This window comes from Eublepharis macularius, chromosome 2, assembly GCF_028583425.1.
Source record: "Eublepharis macularius isolate TG4126 chromosome 2, MPM_Emac_v1.0, whole genome shotgun sequence".
Classification (NCBI taxonomy): Eukaryota; Metazoa; Chordata; class Lepidosauria; order Squamata; family Eublepharidae; genus Eublepharis; species Eublepharis macularius.
The window spans coordinates 74,384,387-74,408,073 of record NC_072791.1 but is presented as its reverse complement, the minus strand read 5'-3'; the positions used below and the strand labels follow the sequence as shown (position 1 = coordinate 74,408,073).

The following is a 23,687-nucleotide window of genomic DNA, read 5'->3' as shown; positions in this document are numbered from 1 at the left end:
AGCAAACCATATCTCAATCCAAGCCTAAAATCTGTTGGCTGCTTTGAACCTGAATTGAAACAACGAAGTGGTAACTAGAGATGGGCACGAACAGAAAAAAAACCCAAACATGGTGTTTGTTGTCATCCACTAACAGGGACTCACGAACAACCACGAACATGGCCCTGTTCACGAACGTGTTCATGGCTGGCTGTTCGTGGGGGCCAGCAGGCTCTCCTCCAGCCATCATCCAAGTCAAGATCCCTACTGTACCACTCCCAGAAATCTGATCTGAGCAGGCACCAGGAAAGGTACCAATAATAAATAATAGCTTGGCCCAGAGCCCGGCAGCAGCCCTGGAACTTGAAGGGGTAGATCCCTATCCCACCACACACAAAGAAAATTCAAGCTCCAATGCACTCTATCAAAATGCCAACAGCAACTCTCTCCCTCTCCACTGTCTGCAAACTAAGCCAGAGCTGGGAGCCCCCTCCCCCGCCCCCCCGCTCTTTGCTCCCTTGTAACAAATTTGGAGCTCCACTTGAAAGGAAGACCTGCCTATCAAGCTAAATTGGGCTTAGATTGGGGTTTCCAGGGCAACAGCAGGAGTTCAGACAGAATTCAGACAATCCCTGCCCAAGTTGCCAAGGGAATTGATTGCAGGTGCCAGACTGTCTGTATTGACGAACAGCAACGAACCAGGCTTGCAATGACCACCTGTTCATTTAGAATGGGGCTTCACGAACAGCTTGTTCGCGAACAGCAGATTGGGCTGTTCGCGGCTTTTTTTGGTTCATATTGCTGTTCGTGCCCATCTCTAGTGGTAACCAGTTCAAAGTAAGAGGTTTAATATCAGGCACTGAAGAGTAGTGAAGGCTCTTCAGTGCTCCAGCTGTATTTGGATAAACTGTACTTTCCAATGAGCCATCTGAAAAGGAAGTGATGCTGGAGAGACAACTCTGAAGACTGCTAGTCCTAGTGCTAAAGTAGAGACCTACCTACCCACAAGCTGTTAACAAACAACAAGGCCTCAGTGTGGAAGATTCTTGGTGCTGTAGTTCCTCTTGCTGCCTTCCTACCACGTCTAAAGAGAGTTTTTTCCTTTTCTTTTTTGCTTAATTAGTGGCACTTCTTGAAGAAAGGAGGGCCCTAAGGAATTGGCGGTAGGGCAGCTATGAAAAGAGGAGCTCAATTTGAAAGGGAGGGTAAGGGAGTTTAGCATGTAAGCCAATTTTACTACTCACTCTGTTATTTTGCTCAATGCCCCCCTGACAATCCTTCCCCCAATCTTTTAACTGTTCTGTCTAAGGTAGAAATGTAGAAAAATACAAGCAAGGAAATTTTCTCCCGTTTTTAAGGAGTCTGAGAAATGACAGATGAACTAGTAATTAATTAGGTATCAATTTTATTGAAAATAAACCGTTGCTAACAAAGAAAAAAGGTCTACAAACTTAAGTTTTAATGAACATAGAAAGACCGCCGAAGATGCAGTAAGCAGGAGAGAAACATTTATTTTATTTACTTTATCACATCAATACATTTAAACGTTTTAGGGGTCAATTTACAAATATTTCAAGCAGATTCCCTCATTTTAGGTAATTGGAAGCCAGATAATTTTGTGACCACAATATTGTTAAGGACTAACAAGGAACTGCCTACTAACAAAAACAAAAGCATGTTTTGTAAACCTAAGAAAGATGCCCTTTACACTTCAGCATTAATAAATTCACATAACATTAAGCTTTTACTGAAAGTTTGTGTTGACAGTTCGAAAATAATCCTGCCCTCTTAAATTTGACAAACTGCTACTACTTATAGTACATGCACTTGTAGTATTTAGTACTACTCTCTGGTAGCCACACGGGACAAATCTCTCTTTGTGACCTTAAAATACGAATCCAGCAACATGTATGTATTTTAATATCCAAACAATTTCCTCCATGAGATGAGGTCTTCTTAGACCACAGGTTACATGTGCTCTGAAACTACTTATTGGACACCTCCCTCCTGTTTGAGTCACTTACAACAGAAACCAAGTTCAGAAAAACTTTTTACCTTATCCAGCTGCAACCTGACACAGGAAACACACTTCTTCTCCAAGGCTTATTCTAAACTAGGATTTTAAAAAATGCACCGCTTTTGTTAGCCAGGTAACATTTTAAATATCCTTCCTAGCTCACTACTGTTTATGTAAATTCTAGTTTAGAATAAACAACATCACTTATTCACAATCCAAATATCCCTAGGAAAGGATAATTGTATTCTGGGAATGTTAGCAGGCGCTTCTCTAAATTGCATGTTAATGGCCAGTGCAATTCAGCTAAGTGTGCTAGAATGCCAACTAGGAGGTCATCTAGGTGCAAAAAAGAAGCACAGACAAAGTATTTTGAAAAGTGGTATCACAGTCCACATCTTAAGTCCAATATATTCAACAGCAAGGACAAAGCCCCTGTAGGTGTGCTGCTTTAGCCAGCAACAACTTTCCTAAAGCAGTACATAGCACATTTGGGTAATTATAATTTGATTCATTTTTTTTTTGTTAATTACAATTTACCCCACTCCATTAAGGATGGGGTGGGAGTTTATATCCACATTGCAGATGTCTATGGTCACCTGATGGAATTCCCCCCTACACGCACCTGCACCTTATTTCAAGCTTGTAGAAAATGGTGACTTAGAAACAAAATATTTATACATCTCTCAAAATACCTTAACTGCGGCTTTCAGCAGAACTTGACCTAGAGCGAGATCTCTTCTTGGCTGGAGGAGGAGAGGGAGAGGAATTCTGTGGGCCTGCGTGGTGGTTTTTCTCAGAGCCCTTCCTTTCAGGTGTACGGCTGCGAGAGCTTCTCTTCTCGGGTGTACGGCTACGAGATCGAGACTTGCTGCTTGACTTGGAAGATCTTGCAGATCTAGATTTGCTGCGAGATCTTGAATAACTTCGTGAACGGGATCTGCTTCTGATACAGATTGAATTGGTTTTAAACTAAATATTTAAGAACCCACAATGTAATTTTTAATATTTGTCCAACACTCTGTATCTGGATTATCTCCCCTACACTACTGGGGAGTCTATGAAGCCCATAAATATGGTCTATAGTGATACTCTGTCAACATACTTTTACTGCAAGAATTCAAAATGTTCTACTGGTGAATGTGCAAGAGGTCATCTCCCTGTTCTGTCCCACAGCTCTTCTCACTGCTTTAGAGATCACTCCTGAAGCTCCCTTAATTATCTAGAGTGAGCTGTAGGGCTTTTCAGAGCACTGCAACTGGAAAGGGGTACTCAAAAACCATGCTGCACAGAGAATTTTCTTTATTTTACTTCTATACCCTGCCTTTCTCACCAATTGACCTGTTCCTCTGTACACTGTTCCTCTCTCCTGCATTTTATTTTCACAACTCTCTGAGGTACACTCTCAAGAGTGTATGACTGGCCCAAGATCACCAAGCAAGCTTCCATGGCACTCAGATCATAGTCTGACATTCTAAACCCTACACCATTCTGACCATTTGTCATCTTGATCACTTGTGTTCTGGGTCAAAGTATAGTAAATTATTGCCACTTCTACATTTAATATGGCATCTCTCACTCTGATACAGAATGAAAGCAGGTCAGACAGATTCTGAGGATAACAAGGTTGGAACCTGAACCAAACCAAATCTGGGTCCATATAGTTATATGCTTTTTTATGTCTGGTATAATGATACTTGAAACAGCAGAGAGTTATGCCATTATTTTCAATAACTATGTTAAAGTATTATCAGCATATGCACAGAAGCAGAACCAAGCCAAGAACTAAGGGCAGAAAGCATGAGTCAGCGAAGACCTGGCACATTTTTTGTCCAATATTTGTAGAAAGCCTTAACACTGGATAACACTCAGCCCAACCAACAGGTGTCCTTCCCCATTATTAATTCCCTGCAAACAGCAGCAACAGCAACCCTTCTGAGTACTATTTGAAAGCAGCTGCAATTCCATCCCTTCAGATGACAGTGCCTCATTGAAAGCCCAATCAGCTTGATTAGATGTAGAAAGAAAGAAATTCTTCTCTGACAAATGGAAAAATTTGGTGCAAAGTAATTCCTAAACAAGTGAATTTTAAAGCTCTTTATTAGGAAATAAAACATCTCAAATAACAATATTATGTGATAACATACCTGCGCCTTTTGCGATCTTCAATTAATTTAATTCTGCGTCCATTCAACTCACTACCATCCAATTTATCCATAGCGCTCTTCATGTCACTAGACGATGCAAACTCTACAACCCTATAAAAGCCATCAGCAAAATTACTGTATATGTTGGTGGTTATGGCTGGAAAGAAATATTTTTCATTTACTATACTTGCAAAAGTTAACAGTTCTCCACCTAAAACCCTATTAGCTATTAGGATTAGTATACACCCCCAAGTCAGTCACAGCTTAAAGAAATTAATAGTTGCTCCTTTTTAACCACAAATTAAAACTTGTTTGTTGAACAGAAATAAAACTGGAGGCAATAGTATCCCACCATATAAACAGTAATTCCCAAAAGCAATGCTATGATTGAGCTGATAACCTCATAATGTTCAAAACTTTTATACTTACAATAAAAACCATAAAAATCATAACCGCCTAACTATTCAAATACAGTTATTTGTGCTGATGCTTAGTTTATAAAGTATTTTCTGCATCCACTACCCCTGCAAATCTACAGAATCTCATTGGTTGTAGGAGAGAGAGAGAGAGAGAAGGGAGTCAACATAACAAGAATTTTCATTTCCCCATTCAGTCCAGTGGTGATTAATTATAACCAGCAGTGTTCTACTATTTAATACAAGCAGTGTCCAAGACAATTGAGAAATACAGGAAATATAAAGTAGTACTAAACTGGGGGCAAATTGAGGGGGCAATGACAACACATAGCCCCACTGACAAAAGAGGGTAACCAGTATGACGCGGCACTGAGATGGTTGTTCAAAGAAAAAAATCCAGCTAGACATACGCATACTTCTGTGCGCACCTAAAATGTTTTTTGGGACCTGGATCACTTACTTAATTATATAAATGTGATCTTACCCTTCATTTGGATTGTTTCTGTGAGCATCTACAAAAGTCACTTCTCCAGCCTTTCTCATGAAGTCTTTCAAATCCTGTAGTAAAAGGTACAGATCAGCTTAAACGAAGTATAAAACCCAAGACACAGTGTTACACAAGCCTGCTTGTTATGACTAACAATTATAGCAAAATCCAATATATTAAAGCTATGATGAGCAAAATTAAGCTAAACTTATAGCTCAGATAGAGCAATATAACAAACCAGTTAAAAGATTATCACGTATGTTTAAACTATGTCACAGACAAATAGTGTTATTAAATGCAAGCGTTTGATCATAACTGAAGTCTCAGTTCACTTGTATATTAAAAGTTTGCCTGCAAACATTCCTCCTCTCCTCATCTACACAAATTAAACACAAATGTCTTTATTAAGTTAATGCTAAGATTCTGTCACAAGCTGTCAAAAGACAGTGGTAACAACTACTTTTCTGGCTTTTGTCAGTCCGTGTCACAACCTCAGTGTTATTTTAACAGAGACTTGCATTTAATGTAATTGAGACTGAGTCTAAGTTGCAACACTATACAGACTAAGTGTTATAAATGTTTAAAAATAAACTGTTTATTAATTATTTCTTAACCTTTACAAAGTGCCCCAAATAATAGCTGACATTTTATAGCCACAGGCTACTTACCACAACATACCACAAGTGGTCAGATGATATAAGCAGGTACCTTAAGCAAAGAGCCGCTTGTCCAATACCTAGCAGACCAAGAGGAACTCCCTTACATGGGAGGGGCAGAGGAATGGATCATAGCAATGTGCTTCAGAGGGATGTACCAGAACCCTGAAAGCACTGGACACAGTCTCCGGAAGTGGCTCTAGAACCTGCGGTTGACCTGTGCTAGCCAATCGAGCTGTGGGCCAACCAAGATCTACATCGCCAAGATAGGTGTGTCATGAGTACCAAAGGGAAAACTCAGAACAGGCCAAGCCCTAGAAATTCAGCCACTAGGAACCCCAACCTCTTGGGTTCTTTCTCCTCCACACAAGAGAAACGAGGGCTAACCCAAAGCAAGGCTGTTAAAAGAGGTTCAAAATGAACTTGGTTAGAGATATATTTGTGAAAAAAAAACAAACAAAAAGCCTAAAAACTGAACTACAGATTACAGGATGCCTCAATTTATTTAGTGTTTAATAAAGTTCACATGCTAGTTTGTAAAAGCTGAACTGGATAAAAAACAGTCTGAAATTCTGAGACTTTATCCTAACATGAAACAATCTTTAAGAGCAGACATTTCTTCACGGCAGGATTCAATTCTACAAGCTTACTGAGCACTTCAGCCCAAATCCTGTGACATTTGATGAACACACAAACCATTCCTGCTTGTGCTCAACAATGAGTACAAGAGTTTTGCAGTCAAGGCCAAAGTACTTAGTATTTTGTAGGACTGAATACCTTCCATACAGAGTTTACAACATATAATTGAAAGAGATGTTCAAAAAACTTGAAACTGATTACATCTTGAAAACTTGAAACTGATTACATCTACAGTCAAGTTAACAAAGCCAAGAAAAAGTTTGTTTTCATCAATACCTGTGTCGTTCACTATAACAGTTTAGTTCAAACAGTATAAGAATGTACATTAAAAAAATCACATCTCATTTATTTAAAAATCTGACCTATTTCTTTAGCTACTCTAAGTTGACTGCATTAATCAAAAAGGAAAATGTGTTAATGCAGAAGTTCAGAGCTTATTTTTTCCTCTAGAACCTAACCAGAAGTATCTTAAATACTGGAATTCCTGTATATAAAACGTACATATAAAGTTATGTTTCTAGCTCTCTCTTCAAGCATATAAAAACTTATAAAAATAGGGGGAAACCAGTTATAACAAATATGCATTATCAACAAAAATGCATCTAAACTAATAGGAGATTTTGATGCTTTTAAACACCAGAATGTACTGGCTTGGGGGGGGGGGGACCACTGGTATCCAGCCTTGCCTCAATTATCTGTGTTGCCTTAGCTAAAATACTTTGTGCTGGTTCTGCTTTCCTTTCCTAGGCCATCCATCTCACAGAAGACAGGTACATGCCCGGGGACTATTGCTACTCATACCATGAGCAGCAAACTGGCTTCGTAATCTCACTAAAATAAATGAGACAACCATATACTGACTTCAAAAGGACCTGAAACTTTTTCTAAATTGCACCCCAGGACTACAAACCTGCAACTGGCAGTGCAAATACTTTGTCCTTCCAGGTTTGTCAGGGTTTCATTAAAATCTATCTAATGCAATCCATGTGTGTAGTGAGACAAGGGCTTGAGCAGATACAGTTAGTTATTTTAAAATGGCAAAGGGATTAATAAGAAATGACTTAATTTCCTGTTAAGCCTATTTTGCTTCAAAGCTTAGAAATGATGAAGCCAGGCATACACTGTGCACTAAACAGCAAAGAAAAAGGAATGGCCATGGGTGTAAGATGGCAAAATATAAATTTCTGGTTTTCTTTATACCTGCATAACGCAGACATTAACATTTCCCAGGCTTGCAACATATTAAAGTCACCACTCTCTTGCAAGCATAAATATGCTGTCTATGTAAACACTAAATAACTTCTAAGTAAACAGATGCCTGCAATAATTTAGTGTTTCTCATACAATTGACAATCCCACCAGTCTCAAAAAGGCAAGTAAGACTTTAATATAAAACAACTTATAGTTTGTATCATGGCTGCAAATAAATAGATTTGAACAGAAAAAAAGTTTACTCTCAGTTAAAAAAACCCTAGGGAATATATTGATACTTATTTGCTTAGTACAGATATGCTGTGCATCCTCCTTGATTTCCTCCATGGATCATACCAGAGCAGCATGTTTTGCATGGGAAATGCAAGCCCATGGGGAATGCACTGTGACAAGTAGCCACATTTTGGCTGTTTTTAATGCGAAGTAAGGTTTCTGCTGACCCAGTGAGTACTGCCATATGGAAAGCTCATATACAGAAACAGCTTGCCACCAGGAACAGCCACTAAAAGCAGCTGTTACATTTACCGGGCCTTAGTGCAAATAAGGAGGGTACCAACCTATTACTGTAACAGCCTTGCTGTTTGAGAAGCAGGCTGCCATAGTGGCCAATAGTGCCTTCAGTCAACTACATCCGGTTCCTTTCTTAGAGACTCTGCTGATCTGGCCTGCAATCCACAGTTTTATAACATCACAGTTGAATTACTGTAATGCTGCCCTTGAAGACAACTCTGAAAGACAACTTCAGAATGCAGCAGCCCAATTATTGTCAGGGCTAGCAGATGGGAACATCTTGCCCATCTTAAAACAGCTACACTGGCTGTCAGTATTTCTGAGTTCAATTCAAGGTGTTGGTTATGACCTTTAAAGCCATTCATCTCCTAGGCCTGCATATCTAAAGGGCAGTCTCATACATTCCCATGAATGAACTACAGCCCTCAGCCTACTAATCTCTACTAGTTGTTCCCCACAGTTAAAGCAACCTGATCAGCAACAACCAGAGCCCATGCCTTTTTCACTGTAGCTTTCACTTTGTGGAACGGGCTGTCAAGAGGCGGTGAAGAGAACGTTAACAATAACAACAGTGAGCTTATATACTGCCCTTTTGGACAGATCAGTGTCACAGTCAGAGCATTTAACAAAGTCAGTGTTGTTATTATCCCCACAATACAGCCAGGGCTGAGAGAAGTGGCTTACCCAAAGTGGCAGTAGTAGGATTTGAACAAGCAGAGTGCTGACTCGCAACCCATCCTCTTAACCACTATACTACAGCAGCTGTCTTACTTTCAGGATGCACTGCAATACCATTTTATTTGCAGGGGCTTTTAACAGGATATAAGCTGCTAGCATCTACCTTGAGCCATGACAAGAGTTGGGTGTAAGTAGTAAAATAAATGTGTATCTCAGGCCTCAGTGCTAGGTATATAACTGCCAAATCATGTAACAGGCGAGTCTGCTCAAGTTATAAGTTTTACTTCTGATGTTCAATATCCTTATTTACATTGAATACAAGTGCCAATGCACTGGGAAGCTGTTAGAAGCGGATAAAGACAGCTAAGTCTCATCGGGCAACCAGGCCAAGACCAAATGAATAGATTAGCTATCAGGCCTAATAGCAGTAAATGGACTAGAGAGGCAGTAAATATACTGAATATGGAATCATGGGGATGGATGCTAGAGGCATCTGGTTATGTAAGACTGTAAACCATTCTGGCAGGACTTATTTTGTTCTTTGCACAACAATAACAACAACAATAATAAATTCTTAATAGAATTTTCAGCTCTAATAATAAATTGAAAGACAAAGGTATTTGTCTTTCGTCCCAGTTACTTTACTCCATGTCTCTTTAACACAAAGGAACTCCAACGCTGACAGTAAATGCTACTATGCAGACTAAACTCAAGAACAGAATTGTGAAGCAGCTTAAAAATGAGACTCCAGTTCCTCTCAAGTTTTATGGCCTGGTGATTTGAATGCTTCTGTGAGTTTATTGGAAAGGCAAACAAAATTGGATATTCCTAGAGTGCTGCATTAATGCTGAGATTAGTATATATCTGTATATTATATTCTAATCTTCGAGATCTTAACTGAAGAGAAGTGGTATAAAAACTGAATACATAAATAAATTGGTCTCAAATTGAATGGTTCGCACATGAATAATGGACCCCAAATATATCTTTCATCATGCACATTATCCTCTCCTTCTAGGAATAACCCATCAATGCTTATGATTCATTTTGCTAGCCAACAAAAACTTACTTGCTCCAGATCATTATAATAGCATGGTGTGCTTCCAGCCAAGACAACTATGTAATTATTCCAAAACCATTCTTGATTTTTGCACTGTCAATTACTTCCCCATCCTGTTCCTAAAGTTTTTATTTACTCTTTAGGTATTAGTTAAAACTCTGTTTGAAGAACTTAACTTCATCATCTGCTTATAGTTAGATGTGGCTGACCAGCTTCTTAAAGTAATTATATATAAATTCAACTTTTACCAACTTTTCTTGCTTAATGTATGAAACAGCTCCCATTTTTGTTACTATATTAAGGATTTTGAACACAAAGCCTAATCAACAACTGAATGTTGACTAGATTTGAATCTAGATGATAAAGCAGAGTGTTATATTGTTTTCCTTGCCACTTGGGGTAGAATGAAGGACATTAAATCCGAATGAGGGAATAGGTATTAGGAAAATATTCTTTATCAGAGATTAGTTTGGTACATCAAATCAGCCAAAGTGCGTTTTTGCACGAGACATGGCAACAGGCTCCTAGGCATATATTTGGCAAAACAACCATTTGGTACACCCAGGTGTTTTCCTACACAATTATCCCCTTCCTTGTATAAAAAGTATCATGTGTGAAAAAGCTAAGTAATATTGCAATCAAGTTTTATTTTTCATTTATTGTTTTCAGTTAATCTCTTTTTGAACGGCATTTTATGAGAACAATGACAGGACAAATTTATGTGGCATGACTTTTAAGCCCTAAATAGCTTTAAGCCCTAAAAAAGCCAAAACCTACATCTACGTTTAGGAACCAAACAGTTTAATTTCCAACACACTTCTAAATTTGCAGTCTGGATATTTCTAATTTAACACACAAGGTGGCCAACAGGGTCCTTTCAGTTCAGTTCAAGGTATTGGTTATTACATACAAAGTTCTTCACAGCTTTGGTCTGGCATACCTATGGGACCACCTTCCTCCCTATGTTCCTCCCTGGCAGCTTCGCTCATCTGAACAGGGTCTCTTGCAGGTGCCAGGCTGCACACGTCTGAAGTCAGCAGCAGCCTGTACACAGGCTTTCTCTGCAGTGGTCCCTATCCTGTGGAATGACTGGCCTGAGGAGGTCAGGAGAGCCCCCACTCTCCTGGCTTTCCATAAACAATACAAAACCGAACTAGTCAAAAAGGCTTTTTACTCAAATGGGAGGGCTGTATTGTAGGGATGGGGTCTCAGATGTTTCGCTAATGAGTTGGGGACCATAGACTTCATCACTATATTGCCATACATATTATCTGTTGCTTTAAATACGTATTCCTATGTACCACCTCTGCTCCATGTTGTCTAATGTTAGACCTATAATTGATTGTTTTGTTTCAGTATTTTTTTCTACTCTGAATTGGATTCTTGCTAATACTATGGCTTTTAAACTTGTATCTATTTACCCTATGGCATTGTTTATGGAAATGTCCTTGATACTGTACTGAAATGTCCTTGATACTGATTGTACTAATCTCTTACTGTGTAATCCGCCTTGAGTCTCAGTGAGAAAGGCGGACTATAAATGAATAAATAAATAAAATGTAAGAGACTCCTTGCATTATAACACGCTTACAATACTTGAACCACATGGTCATTCTGTTCATTCTACAGAAGCCAGATACAGACAGGCAAAAAATTGCAGACTTCATAATTTTACAAAAATATCAGCTGTGTCTGTGTTGATTTTTCACAGTTCTTATTAGATGATGATGGATTACAGTTGTCTAAGAAACACTAATTAGAAGTTCATTTTTACAATACAAACACTAACATGCTTATTTGTTGGTTTGCAGGTCAAAAACTCCAAGCTTTGGTTTTAATGAAAAAATGTTTTGATTGCTTTAACTTGAGTGTGTTAAATGATATGGCATTTCTGTCAAGAAACATGTTATGAACAAAAATGTTATTAAAGATCCAGTCTAACTCACCTGCCAGCTAACACGTGAAGAAAGGTTTTCCACTATAAGTCTGTGTTCAGTACGAAGAGGTGGACCATACTGGCTAAAAGAGACAAACATGTTTTCACATTGCCATCGTTTTATACCTCATATACAAGACTACAATGTGCTCTGCTTTGACAGACTGTATACTACTACTAAAAAACCAGAAAACATTCTTATAAATACATTCACTGTCTATGTAAATGGGGGACAGGCTACCAGGCAGTTACTGGCTATTCCCACAAGGAAAGGAGTAATTAGGAAAGCCAAATGGAATCTACACACAAATTGAAAAGTGTGGGCTAAAAACTATGGGACCGTTTACACAGGTATGCTTATCACGTCAAGAAAGAGTTACCACAGAAAGCCTTCACATCAAATGGCATAACCTCAAACAATACTAATATATTCGCTAGAAACACATCAAATGATGAATGATCAAATACAAATCAGCCCTAGGGAGTAAAGGCCATGGAGGCCATGTGCTTACTGCGGCACTGTAGTATTTACTCATCAGTAAGCTTAAGATATGGTAATATAAGCTGATGCATTTTAATTCATTGTGTATTAGTATACTTCTGCTTCAAGATCTGGCTTACTGTTATTAAAGCCCAAGTATTATACATAGCAGTATGAATAACCTGTAAGTTAGTTTGTCCAGGTTAGCTGCCAGAATCCATTTGGTGGTGCCTTCATATCACATAATATTCAACTAACAGTGTACTCCTTTTTGGACGCTGAAGAAGAGGCAACTCCATTTTATTTGCATACCTCTAAATGCCCCACATTTTCAGAATATCCAGATCTTCACTTCAGAGCATTTAAAACAGAAGTTCCAGAATATCCCAACTGGCAGGTCGAGTCCCACTTTTCACTACTGGAAATAGCAGTGTCTTCTTGTCTCGAACCATGTGCCTGATGTCATGAACGTGACTACCATGCCAGATGCCCATGACTGTCAGTCACATTTTCCTACTTTAAAAGTTCACTTTTAGCCTGGACCTTCGACCACTCTTACTGCAGCAACATCACTGCACTAAAGAAAAGAGAACAGCATACTGCAATATGCATAATTAGATGTTCCCAAGTTTCTTTACCATGAGATTGGCAGCTGCCTTTGAGTTAAATGCAAAACTGCTAAATACATTTCAAAGCAATCACATGCAAAGTCATTACAAATGCCTACGAACAGACAGACAACAGTCCACAGTTTAGAAACAAAAGAAGTTAATTTAATTTTAAAGATACAGTAAGATTATATTTCCAAGTACACACTGTAAATATATTGTTACTGATTACTGTTTTGTAGATTTCAATATTATATACATTATATTGTCTTCAAATGACTTTTTCCAGACCCTCAAATTTTGTTTTGGTTGTAGGCTTCACTGACTTTAGCAGAATGTTTACTATAAGAGTTAGTTCCCATTCCAAGGCTTACCAAGATATGTAGTAATGGGGCACATCTCACCCATACCTACAAGAAACCCCTTCAATTTGTCAAGCTAATACAGGACCAGTATTTTTAAACATAAATTTTAAACAATGGCATGCTCGGGTTGTTCAGATGAGAAGTATGCATCACAATGGTATGAACAGGAAGAAAGGGGCATTCAATTGCTAGTAATTAATGGCATTACTGGCACAATTCTTTTCTCTCAGCCTTAAAGATCACTGATGCAGCCTTAAAGATCACTGCATCAGTGCTTCCTGCTTCCATTAATGCTTCCATTAATGCACCTGCTTCCATTAATGACGTATCTGCAGAAGTTTCCTAGTAATACTAAGGGTTGGGTCGAAATCTTTTTTTGAAAACAAACAAAATGGCAAAAAATGTTGGGAGGGGGCAATTTTTGCCAAGTCCTTATTACTATAGTAGGCTGCTCCATCGTGTCCGGTACTGGTCACAGGAGTCCTCTGATCGAAGAAAAATGCTGTGAGGTGTGTGGTGCAGTGGAAGGCAGTAAACAGCTCCATTCTGTGGGAAGAGCTTGCAGTACAACCACAATAAAAATGGTAAGCAGCACTGGAAGAAGCCTAGCTAACTGGTTGGCCAAGCACCTTGTAATATTATGCAACTGCCCAGGAGTTTAAAGCACTTTGAAATCTTGGATGTATGCTAATGTTTAGAAACACAGTTTGCTTCAGAAGTGAACATGAAAATCAACAGATCAAGATCGTTACCTAGATCCACCTCCATAGGATTGGTAATAATTGAACCGTTGAGGGTATCTGCCCCTACCCCCTCTTCGGGCTCTGGCATGTTCAATTGTAACTCTGTAACATAAAAGATAAAATTGTTTCTTTAGTCCCTTAGGTCTTTTCCCTTTGGAAAGTGTACACAAACAGGTGGCATTTTTCTCCAGACATCTAACTTTAAATTAAAAGAACGACATTAGAGATGCTTGAAAACTAAATCCAGGAAAGCAAATACTTGCCTACACAGACAAGTGTTACCCAGAAAAACCTCATTATGTATTCATTGTATAACACACACATGCTCATTCTATAGCGTAAGTACTGGATACAAGAGGTCTTCCTAAATTTACGCAGCATTTTTATTCTTATTCCTTTAGCAAGCCAAAAATACTTAGCTTACTGGCCAGACTCTGTGATCACCTCCAACAGAAGCAAACAGAATCACAGGAATGAATCCCTCCCCAGAGCCAAAGTGAAGCAAGGGGACCAACATCACATCAGAGAATCACATCCATTCAACCCAAACCATACTGAAGCAAGGGACACTTTTGCAACTTAGCCCAACAGAAGTAAACTGAAGCTAAGTTGAAAAGAGTCCAGTAGCACCTTTAAGACTAACCAACTTTACTGTAGCATAAAGCTTCCGAGAATCACAGTTCTCTTTGTCAGATGCATGGAGGGTATGAAGAAACTGGTCAGATATATATAGGTGGTGAGGGGAGGGGGGAGTAGATGCAATCAATGGCTTCTGATAATGGAATCAGTTTGCTTCTGATAATAAAATCAGTTACTTCTGATAATGAGATAACCAGTCATGGTCTCTATTCAATCCAAGCCTGACTGAGTCAAAATTGCATATGAATTCCAATTCAGCAGCTTCCCGCTGGATTCTGTTTTTGAAAGGTTTCTGTTGAACTACAGTAACCTTTATGTCCTGACAGACTGAAGTGTTCTCCCACTGGTTTCTGGATGTTGCCATTTTTAATGTCAGATTTGTGTCCATTTATTCTTTTGCACAGAGGTTGGCTGGTTTGTCCAATGTACAGAGCAGATGGGCATTGTTGGCACATGAGGGCATATATCACGTTGGAGGATGAGCAGCTGTAAGAGCCAGAGATAGTGTAGTTAACGCCATCCGGTCCTGTAATTGTATTTCCTGGGTAGATATGAGGGCAGAGCTGGCATCTGGGTCTGTTGCAGGGTCTGGTACCTGTGTTGGTGACTCTGCTAGCCGATTCATGGTTGTAAGTGAGAAGTCGTTTAAGGTTGGGGAGCTGTCTGTAGGCAAGGAGAGGTCTTCCACCAGGGTTTGTGAGAGAGAGGCATCATTTTCCAGGATGGGTTGTAGATCACTGATGATACGCTGGATAGGGTTGAGCTGGGAACTATAGGAGACAACCAGTGGTGTTCTGTTGTCAGTTCCTTTAGGTTTGTCCTGGAGCAGGCTGTTTCTGGGTACTAGTCTGGCCCTGTCGATTTGTTTCCTCACTTCATTTAGTGAGTACTGTAGCCCCAAAAATGCTTGTTGTAAATATCTTAAGTGGGAGTCCAGATCAAGAGCACTGAAGCAGATACAATTGTAACGTAAGGCTTGGCTGTAGACAATTGACCGAATGGTATGTTTAGGGTGGTAGCTGGAGGCACGCAGATATGAGTATCGGTCGGTGGGTTTCCTGTATAAGGTGGTATTTATCTGTCCATTATGTAGTTGTACAGTGGTGTCCAAGAAGTGTACCTGTTGTGTAGAGTGGTCCAGGCTCAGGTTGATAGTAGGGTGAAAGTTATTGAAGTCCTGATGGAACCTCTCAAGGGCTTCCTTCCCATGGGTCCAAATGATGAAGATGTCATCCAAGAATCTTAAGTACAGGAGTGGTTTCAGTGGATGGGAGCTGAGGAAGCGTTGCTCCAAGTCTGCAATGAATATGTTAGCATACTGTGGTGCCATGCATGTAGATATAAGCTGTCACCAAATCTCAAGTAATTGTGAGTACGAAGTGGCAAAGTTCAGTGGCGAGGTGTGCTGTGGTTTTGTCCATGATAATATTCCTGATGGCTTGCAGTCCATCTGCATGTGGGATATTGGTGTACAGAGCCTCCACATCCATGGTTGCTAGGATGGTGTCATCTGGTAGGTTGTCAATGGACTGTATTTTCCTGAGAAAGTCAGTGGTGTCCCGTAAATAGCTGGGTGTGCTGGTGGCATGAGGATAGAGTCCATATATCTTGAGACTCCTACTGTGATAGTGCCAATTCCTGAAACAATGGAGCGTCCTGGGTTACCTGATTTGTGGATTTTGGGTAGTAGGTAGAATGCTCCTGGCCGTGGTTCCTGAGGTGTGTCTGTATGGATACGGACACACCCCAGGAAGCTAAGTTGCAACAGTGTCCTTTGCTTCAGTTTGGTTTGGTCGGAATGGAAATGATTCTCTGATGTGCTGCTGGTCCCCTTCCTTTGGTTCTAGGAGGATTCCACTCCTGTGCTTCAACTTGGTTCTATTAAGCTTTCTCTGGGATAAGCTCAGCTTGCATTTGGGAGTGTGTGTTGGCCATGGCAGCCTTGACCCAGTGTGTTTTTGCAGTGGGAGTCGGCTTTGACTTTTTTCCCCATAGGAAACAATGGAATGGCTGGAGGCACCTTGTTCAGGGGCTCATAGAATTGGTCCCCCGAGTCCAATTTTCCTGAAACTTCTTGGGTCTTTAGAAGACAATCAGGTGTAGGTCCCCTGAAAATTTGGTGGAGTTTTCAGGAAAACTGTCCCCACAGCCCCCTAGATAGTCCTCAGATATTTTCCCCATAGGGAATAATGGAAAGTGGGGGGCACCTTCTTTGGGAGCCCATAAAATTGGCCCCTGGGGTCCAATCTTCATGAAACTTGGGGAATATTTAGAGGACAGTCAGGAGTAGGTTCCCACCAAACTTGGTGAAGTTTGGTTGAAAAACGACCCTCCCCTCTAGCCCACCAGATAGCCTCCAGAGTGATTTTCCCATAGAAAACAAAGGCTGCATTTTTCTGATTTTTTGTTTAATTTGGTAAAAATCCAGGACACCCGATTTTTCCTTTGGAATACCTGGATTTCATCAAATCAGCTAAAATTCGGTGTTTTAATCTAAATTCCAAACCAAACGGCACACCCCTAGAAAGAAGGATAAGGTGAATCCCAAAAGTGAACATTTTAAAACAAATGCATCCTTATATGGGAGAAATAAGACAGTGCCTACTGAAGATCTTGCAGTGCTAGTGGCAGATGACAAAGGGGACTGCAAGACACTAGATAACAGTAGAGCATTCTCTGTCACACACCAAGGAAAGACTAGAGAGATGTGGGCCAAGTCCACATTAAATCTTTCTGAGCAGCATGAAAAGAGAGGTCCAACTACATTACAGTTTGTTCCTGAAAGGAGAAGCCAAACTTGACAAAGGAAACAGCCACACAGAACCAAAGAGATGGCAAGACACATTGAATGTTCCAGGAAGGAGATGAGGTCTTTGTGCTATGGCCAGTGAGAGGGAACAAGATCTAAGATGCTGGAGAGGAAGCAACCAAGACTGAGCAAAGACAACCAAATAAAAACTTTATAAAATATACCTGCACGGAGCAAGAAATGTCAAGGGTCAGACATGGCTCCTTGTCAAGTTGTATTTTACCAGGACATGACTGATCCTCAGGGCATGTTTGGAAAGTGGGGAGGAAGAATTGGTATTATCCCTCTTCTGAAGGAGTTGTGGGAATGGAACAATGTATTACAGTGGAGCCTTAAGCTCCAGGTCTGGACTTTGACCATGGAACAACCTAAGCAGTGTAACTGCTGAGACCCAGTCCAGGGGAAAAGAGGGACATGTCTTGTAAATATGGAAATGGTGTAAGTATATTACAATGATTAATGTGTTAATGTTATAGGAAAATCAAAAGTTGTAACAATTGTAGGTAGAAGTGTAAGGTAGGGTAATGTTTATATAAAGAGTTTATCTGTGTTCGGTGTATATACATATAAAAATAAAAAGATAACAGCCCTCATGGTTGCCAGCAAAGGCCTAAAAATAGGCCTCAGCCTATTGTCTAGGAGGAGGAGCATGTGATGGACAGGACTGGCCTGCTCTCCACCTCCCGAGAGACAGCCAATGGGAGTGGGTGGAATGCTAGGCCAATCAGAGTTAAGAGTCCATTGGAGGAAAAAGAGGGCTTTTGAGAGACAAGAGAATTTGAGATGCTGCTAAGAGAGGCAGCAGAAAGATAGCTGGCTGTAAATCTGTTGTTACTTTGAAACCTTTCCTGTTCAACCTCAGTATGATTTTTAGTTTAAAATCCATTCACTTCTATATCCCTTATTGTAAATTAAGTTTATTTTTGTTTTTTTTAACCCTGGCTGCCCTGAAGTTGTTCACTGAGGGGAAATATCTGACACACACACAAATGCTCTGGTCATGTTAAATGGACCAAATTTAAATGGTGGCAGCATATATACAGGAAAAGTACCTCTGAGTTCCCTTTTCCCCAGTAGCCCTGGGCAGTGGCTGAGTGAGGGGAGGTGAATATAGGGAACTGGCTGCCTGTCTGGTGGGGCCTCTGAAAGAGGAGAGAGGGGACCCTGCGAGGATTTGGGTCAGGGCTCTCTGCCTGCTGCAGCGGAAGCTAGACAGGTGGCATGTGTCAGTGGAGTCCCAGCCTTTACCTGCTTGAGCGGCAAGGAAGGTGAAAGGTTTGTGTGGGTGTGTGAGGTGGGGTCTATCTACCCTACCTACACACCTATACCCGCTATACTGGGTCTCCCAGATCCTAGCCTGAAACTCTTACGCAGTCCACAACATATGTCCTCTTAAATAGTTTGAAAACTCTGGTTTCAATCCTAGTTAAGAAGGAAGAAATTGGTGTTCTAAAGATTGGCTTACAGTTTGTAAACTGTGGTTTCCAGGAAGCTATTATTACATCAGCACTGGCCAATTATTTTATTTGAAAAGAAATATTACCTTTCATTACACAGTTCTTTACCATTGAGCTCATAAACTGCATCATCTGCATCTCTGTGATCTTCAAATTCCTATGACAAAACAAATGAGACATGCCGTCAGAACTGTAACAGTGAAATTTGATTTCAAACTAGAGGTCTTTCCAGTTTCTTTAGTTTCCACTCCTCTGTAGAAATATCTGATGATAAGCCAATGAAGACGTAAGACCATTTGTGTTACTTGCAAACTATATAGGCCATCTGAAACCACAGCATAACAAAAGAAACTTTACAGATGTTCTGGCTGACTATAGCTGCAAAATAGGGGTGTGCAGTTCTGTTCAGAATTCTGATTAAAATACCAATTTTTTGCTAATTTGGTGAAAAACAGGTATTCTGAATCAAAAAAAGATATTCCAAATTGTTACCAAATTAATTAGTAAAATTTGGTAAAATTCAGCCATTGTTTCCTCTGGAAAAATCAATCCGGGGCTACCAGGTGTTGGGGGTAATTTTTAAACCAAACTTCACCAAATTTGGAGGGAACCTACTCCTGACTATCCTGTAAAGACTCCTCATTTCATGAAGATTGGACCCCGGACCCAATTTTGGGGCACCCAAAGAAGGTGCTCCCAACCACTCTCCATTATTCTCTATGGGGGGAAATAGCTGGGGGCTATCTGGGGGGCTGAGGATGCCATTTTTCAAGTATATTCCACTAAATTTGCAAGGGACCTACTCCTGACTGTTCCTTGCTTTAGTTTGCTTCTGTTGGTTCTGGGGAGGATTCCATTCCCTTGCTGGAGAATATGCTAGATACATACACATTTGAAATATGACCTGGCACAAGAGTGTAGTATCCAGTATCAGGAGCTCTCATGTAATCAAGTTATACGAGATAGGCAGACTTTCTACCCAGAATCTAATAGGTCTGTCATAGGCAAAGAAAGGTGGTATAGGAGTCTTTTTATTGAAATAAATGGAATAGGCCCAACAACCTTTTCTTCAGGTGAAAAAGGAAGGGGGGGACGGTCACTTATAACCACCCAAAAAGACTATGCTGGGATGATGGGACCTGCATGTACAAAAGCCAGGTGCAGAACTGGGTGCAGTTGAGTGAAAAGGGTGTCTGGATCCAACCCACTAATTTTATAAATGATATACACCATTTGGAAGAATATGCCCTGGCTGGGTAGGTTAGCTTTCTCTTCCTGGCCCATTATGCCTAGCAGGGAGAGAGAAAGAATACTAGTAACTCCCAGCCCAGGTGGACAAGCACAAACAGCTGGGTAGCCATGTCTCTTTGTCACTCTCTAGGAGAAAATTGGAAGGAAAATAGAAGTCAATCTAGCCCCATTGTTCACTCAAGACAGGTCAAACAGATGAGCTGACTGCTTCTTTTCTTTTGCTGTTCATCTCTTCCTGTTACAAAGAGAACATGAACCCCTCTAGCCCTGTTATGTTTCTCAGGAGGGCAGGGATGGCTTCTTCTCTCTCACACCAAATATCCATAGTAATGTTATGGGGGGGAAAGATCAAGGCCCCTTGATGAACTGATTAGTGCATGACTCTTCCTGGGATTCTGGCAGAAACTGGTAGACTGTGTAGATCTTGGGCTAGCTGTACGTTTTGGCATTCATATGTACACACTTCAGAACACAGGTAACACAGGTAAGTTATGTCTTGTCAAAAGATCCCTCTTGTTTAACACACTGAAAACTCTACTAAAAATAAAGGAGATCATGCAAGACTGAAATTAGATCTCTCCTGCTGCCAAAGGTTCAAGTTCTTATTGTCCTTTCGATACTTAAAGACTTCAGTCTTAAGTGTGAAAAGGAAAAAGGATACAGCAGAGAGTTGGTACCACACTGATGGCAGGTTCCTCTCCTGGATCCTCCCCATCTTGCAAGGTGTGTGTAAGGAAAAAAGCAACTAGACTAGAATAGCAACTATCCTGTTCTGTTGAGGGAATAGAAAGGATGGAAAATCAGAGCAGGGAAGACACTCAGATAAACATATTAGACCTACCATCCTCTAATTATGTGCAAGATTGAGTTATTTCACCTAAAGAACAGGCTTGCATCTTAACATTTAAAATTCTTCCACAGAAGTTGTTCTTAGTAGCAAACATGCCTTACAGAAAGATCTAAAGCTAACAGAAGAAGGAAGGATTTTAACATTCATGAAGAATTTCTTTGATCTTATTTTCTGATGTTTGCATGTTACCCATACATACAAGGTTTCCAGTAAGATAACACTATACTGGATACAAGTAGAGATCCTTCTAGATAGCCCTCAATCTCCTGGCTTTCCGCAAATGATGCAAAACTGAATTATTCAAAAAGGCTTTTTACTCAAATGTGAGGGCTGTATTGGAGGGATGGGATCTCAGATGCTTCGCTAATGAATTAGGAACCATAGACTTCACCATTATGTTGTCTTACAATATTATCTGTTGCTTTAAATATGTATTCCTATGTACTACCTGTGCTTTAAGTTGTCTAATGTCAATCCTAGAAGAGATTACGTTCTGTTTCAGTATTTTCTTCTACTTTGTATTGGATTCTTGTTAATGCTATGTTTTTAAAAACTTGTATTTACCCTATGGCATTGTTTATGGAAATGTCCTTGATACTGTATGGAAATGTATTTGATACGGATTGTACTAATCTCATACTGTGTAATCTGCCTTGAGTCTCAGTGAGAAAGGGGGACTATAAATGACATAAATAGATAAATAGATAGATGGTTATGCAGTGCTGAAATCAAATATATAATACAGCAAATTGTAATTGATTGTCACCTATATAGCACTTTCTAAACTGGGACAAGGAAGTCTTTTAAAAATGTACCTACCACAAAACCAAAACCATTTTTCAAATTGATTTCACGTATACGGCCATATCCTTTAAAAAATTTCTCCACATCTCGCTCCCGGGCATGTGGACTTAAACGTCCAACGAAGACACGACAGCCACTCATTTTATTTTCAGCTGGGAAAAAAAAAGTTTGGTAAGCGTTCCAAAACAAGCTTCATTACACTAATATCAAAATCCATGACATTATACTAGTAGCCAGTTTAGGCAACAGAAGTTAATGTTCAAACACATTTTTTTTATGATACTAGCCATTTCACATTTTTAATGACATGATCAAGATGGGTAGCCGTGTTACGAAAGCTCATACCCTACCACAAATTTTGTTAGTCTTATAGGTGCACTGTTAATGACATGAGTTAATTATATAACAGGAAGTCCTTGGCTGGAATGGAATTAAATATAATTAACTGTATTTTTTTGGGGAAGACATTAAACAAAATTTGTTTTGGTGCGCTACAGGCAAGAAACATTAGCTGGACTTCATAAAGACACTACTACTGGCCTCCACCTGCCACTAGTCTCATTTTTAACTCCTTCTCCAACCAGACTCTGGCAGGCAATTTGGAATCCAGGATAAAATGTAAAAATAAGTACAACTACATCATTCTAAGGACATTGGGCACTAGTTAAAGTTACGTTCAACAGAGACAGCCTAAGAAATACTTGCAACAGGTTTAATTCTTGGGAAAATTCATATGCAAATATAGATACAAACACAAAAACCCAGCAGATTCTCAAAAGTTGTAGTCAATTCCATAGTCAGGTGGTTGGTACAGAGTTACCATGGTCAGGTAACTCTTTCTCAAGGAAATAATAATCATCCAGATTTTTCATTACAATAATTCCCATTATAGTGTGGGAGTAAAAAAAAAAAAAAAGGCAGAATTCTTGTGTAACACAAAGACTGGCACGTTTCCCCGCTAAGAGGAAAAACAGCCCAGTAAGATAACACCTTACTAGACACAGAAATGCACCCGCATACCATGCGCAAACCTCCTTATTAAGAGGGATCTTTTTAGTTTATATCCCCAAAGCGCGTGATAAAAGGCATTTTCTAAATTTTAAAAAAGAAAGATTTCCCTAGCAATAAGAAAAACGGGGGTGTCCAAAAACAGACCATACGCTTTCAAGCTCCCTTTCCCCAAATAGTTACCTTCCAAGTGAACTGGGGAGAAGTCTGGCTCTGCTCAGGTGTGTCTGCGAGGCCTTCTCTGCAGGATCTGGAAAGAAGCGAGGCGGGGTGGAGGGGGGGGGTGTTAACGGCAAGAAAAGGAGAGGCGCGGGGCCTAGAAAGAAAGGGGCGGCTTCAGAGCCGGAGAGGAACAGAGGACAGCCGACCCGAGAACACCAGCCAAGGCCCTCGTTCAGCCTCAAAGCCCAGAAAGAGAGATCACAAATACTCCCTCTAGGCCGGTGACGCTCGGCCAGGCCTGGCCTGGCTCCCCTGAGCTTACTGCAAGGAATCAGTCAGACTCTCGCCACCCGCTCCCCCGACAGGGCTCGAGCACTCACCGGCAGCGCTAGGCGCTCCCTTGCTTGCTTGCTGGCTCGCTGCTTCCGTGCGCAACCGTGACACCCGCTTTGGTCCGCCAGAGAAAATGGCGGCGCCACTTCGTTTCCGAGGAGCAGCAGCGCGGGCGGCAGCGCGTTCGTCAAGGAGCGCTGCGTAGCCACTTTCCGCCAACCCGCTCTAGGACTACAACTCCCAGATTGCAGCGCGCTCGGAACGCGCTTCAAGCAACGCCTCCCGGAAGAGCTTCGCTTCTTGGGACTGGCAGGCGGCTTACCGGATAGGCGAGCCAAGCGGAGGTTGGCAGAAAGGCAGGAGGAGATAAGTTGTTTGGAATTGTGGGCGGAGGAGGAGGACCGGATGCAATCGCGGCCTGGTCTTACTTGCTTTAGAGGATT

The 23,687-nt window shown here is 40.5% G+C and overlaps 1 protein-coding gene across 2 annotated transcripts; it reads right to left on the bottom strand.

Moving 5' to 3' along the window:
* Positions 1-1,367: 1,367 nt before the first annotated feature.
* On the bottom strand, positions 1,368-23,458 carry LOC129323779 (serine/arginine-rich splicing factor 5-like). Of its 2 annotated transcripts, none has more exons than XM_054970470.1 (9): positions 23,292-23,458; positions 22,933-22,999; positions 21,757-21,893; positions 18,923-18,993; positions 13,941-14,033; positions 11,745-11,817; positions 5,041-5,114; positions 4,141-4,251; positions 1,368-2,936 (listed from the first exon to the last, which is right to left on the bottom strand). In XM_054970470.1, exons 3-9 carry the CDS (start codon positions 21,880-21,882, stop codon positions 2,690-2,692), a joined length of 795 nt encoding a protein of 264 aa, XP_054826445.1. In that variant the 5' UTR covers positions 21,883-21,893; positions 22,933-22,999; positions 23,292-23,458; the 3' UTR covers positions 1,368-2,689. The 2 variants fall into 2 exon arrangements, with proteins under 2 accessions (XP_054826445.1, XP_054826444.1); XM_054970469.1 differs by having other exon boundaries at positions 1,368-2,939; positions 23,292-23,457.
* Between the last annotated feature and the right edge of the window lie 229 nt (positions 23,459-23,687).

Coding starts and splice junctions, on each gene's coding strand:
- LOC129323779 (XM_054970469.1), bottom strand. CDS start 21,882: ATGAGTGGCTGTCGTGTCTTCGTTGGACGTTTAAGTCCACATGCCCGG. Junction 5,115..11,744: donor CTTCACGTGTTAGCTGGCAG/GTGAGTTAGACT, acceptor CTTTTACTACAG/GATTTGAAAGACTTCATGAG. Junction 2,940..4,140: donor GAAGATCGCAAAAGGCGCAG/GTATGTTATCAC, acceptor AATCTGTATCAG/AAGCAGATCCCGTTCACGAA.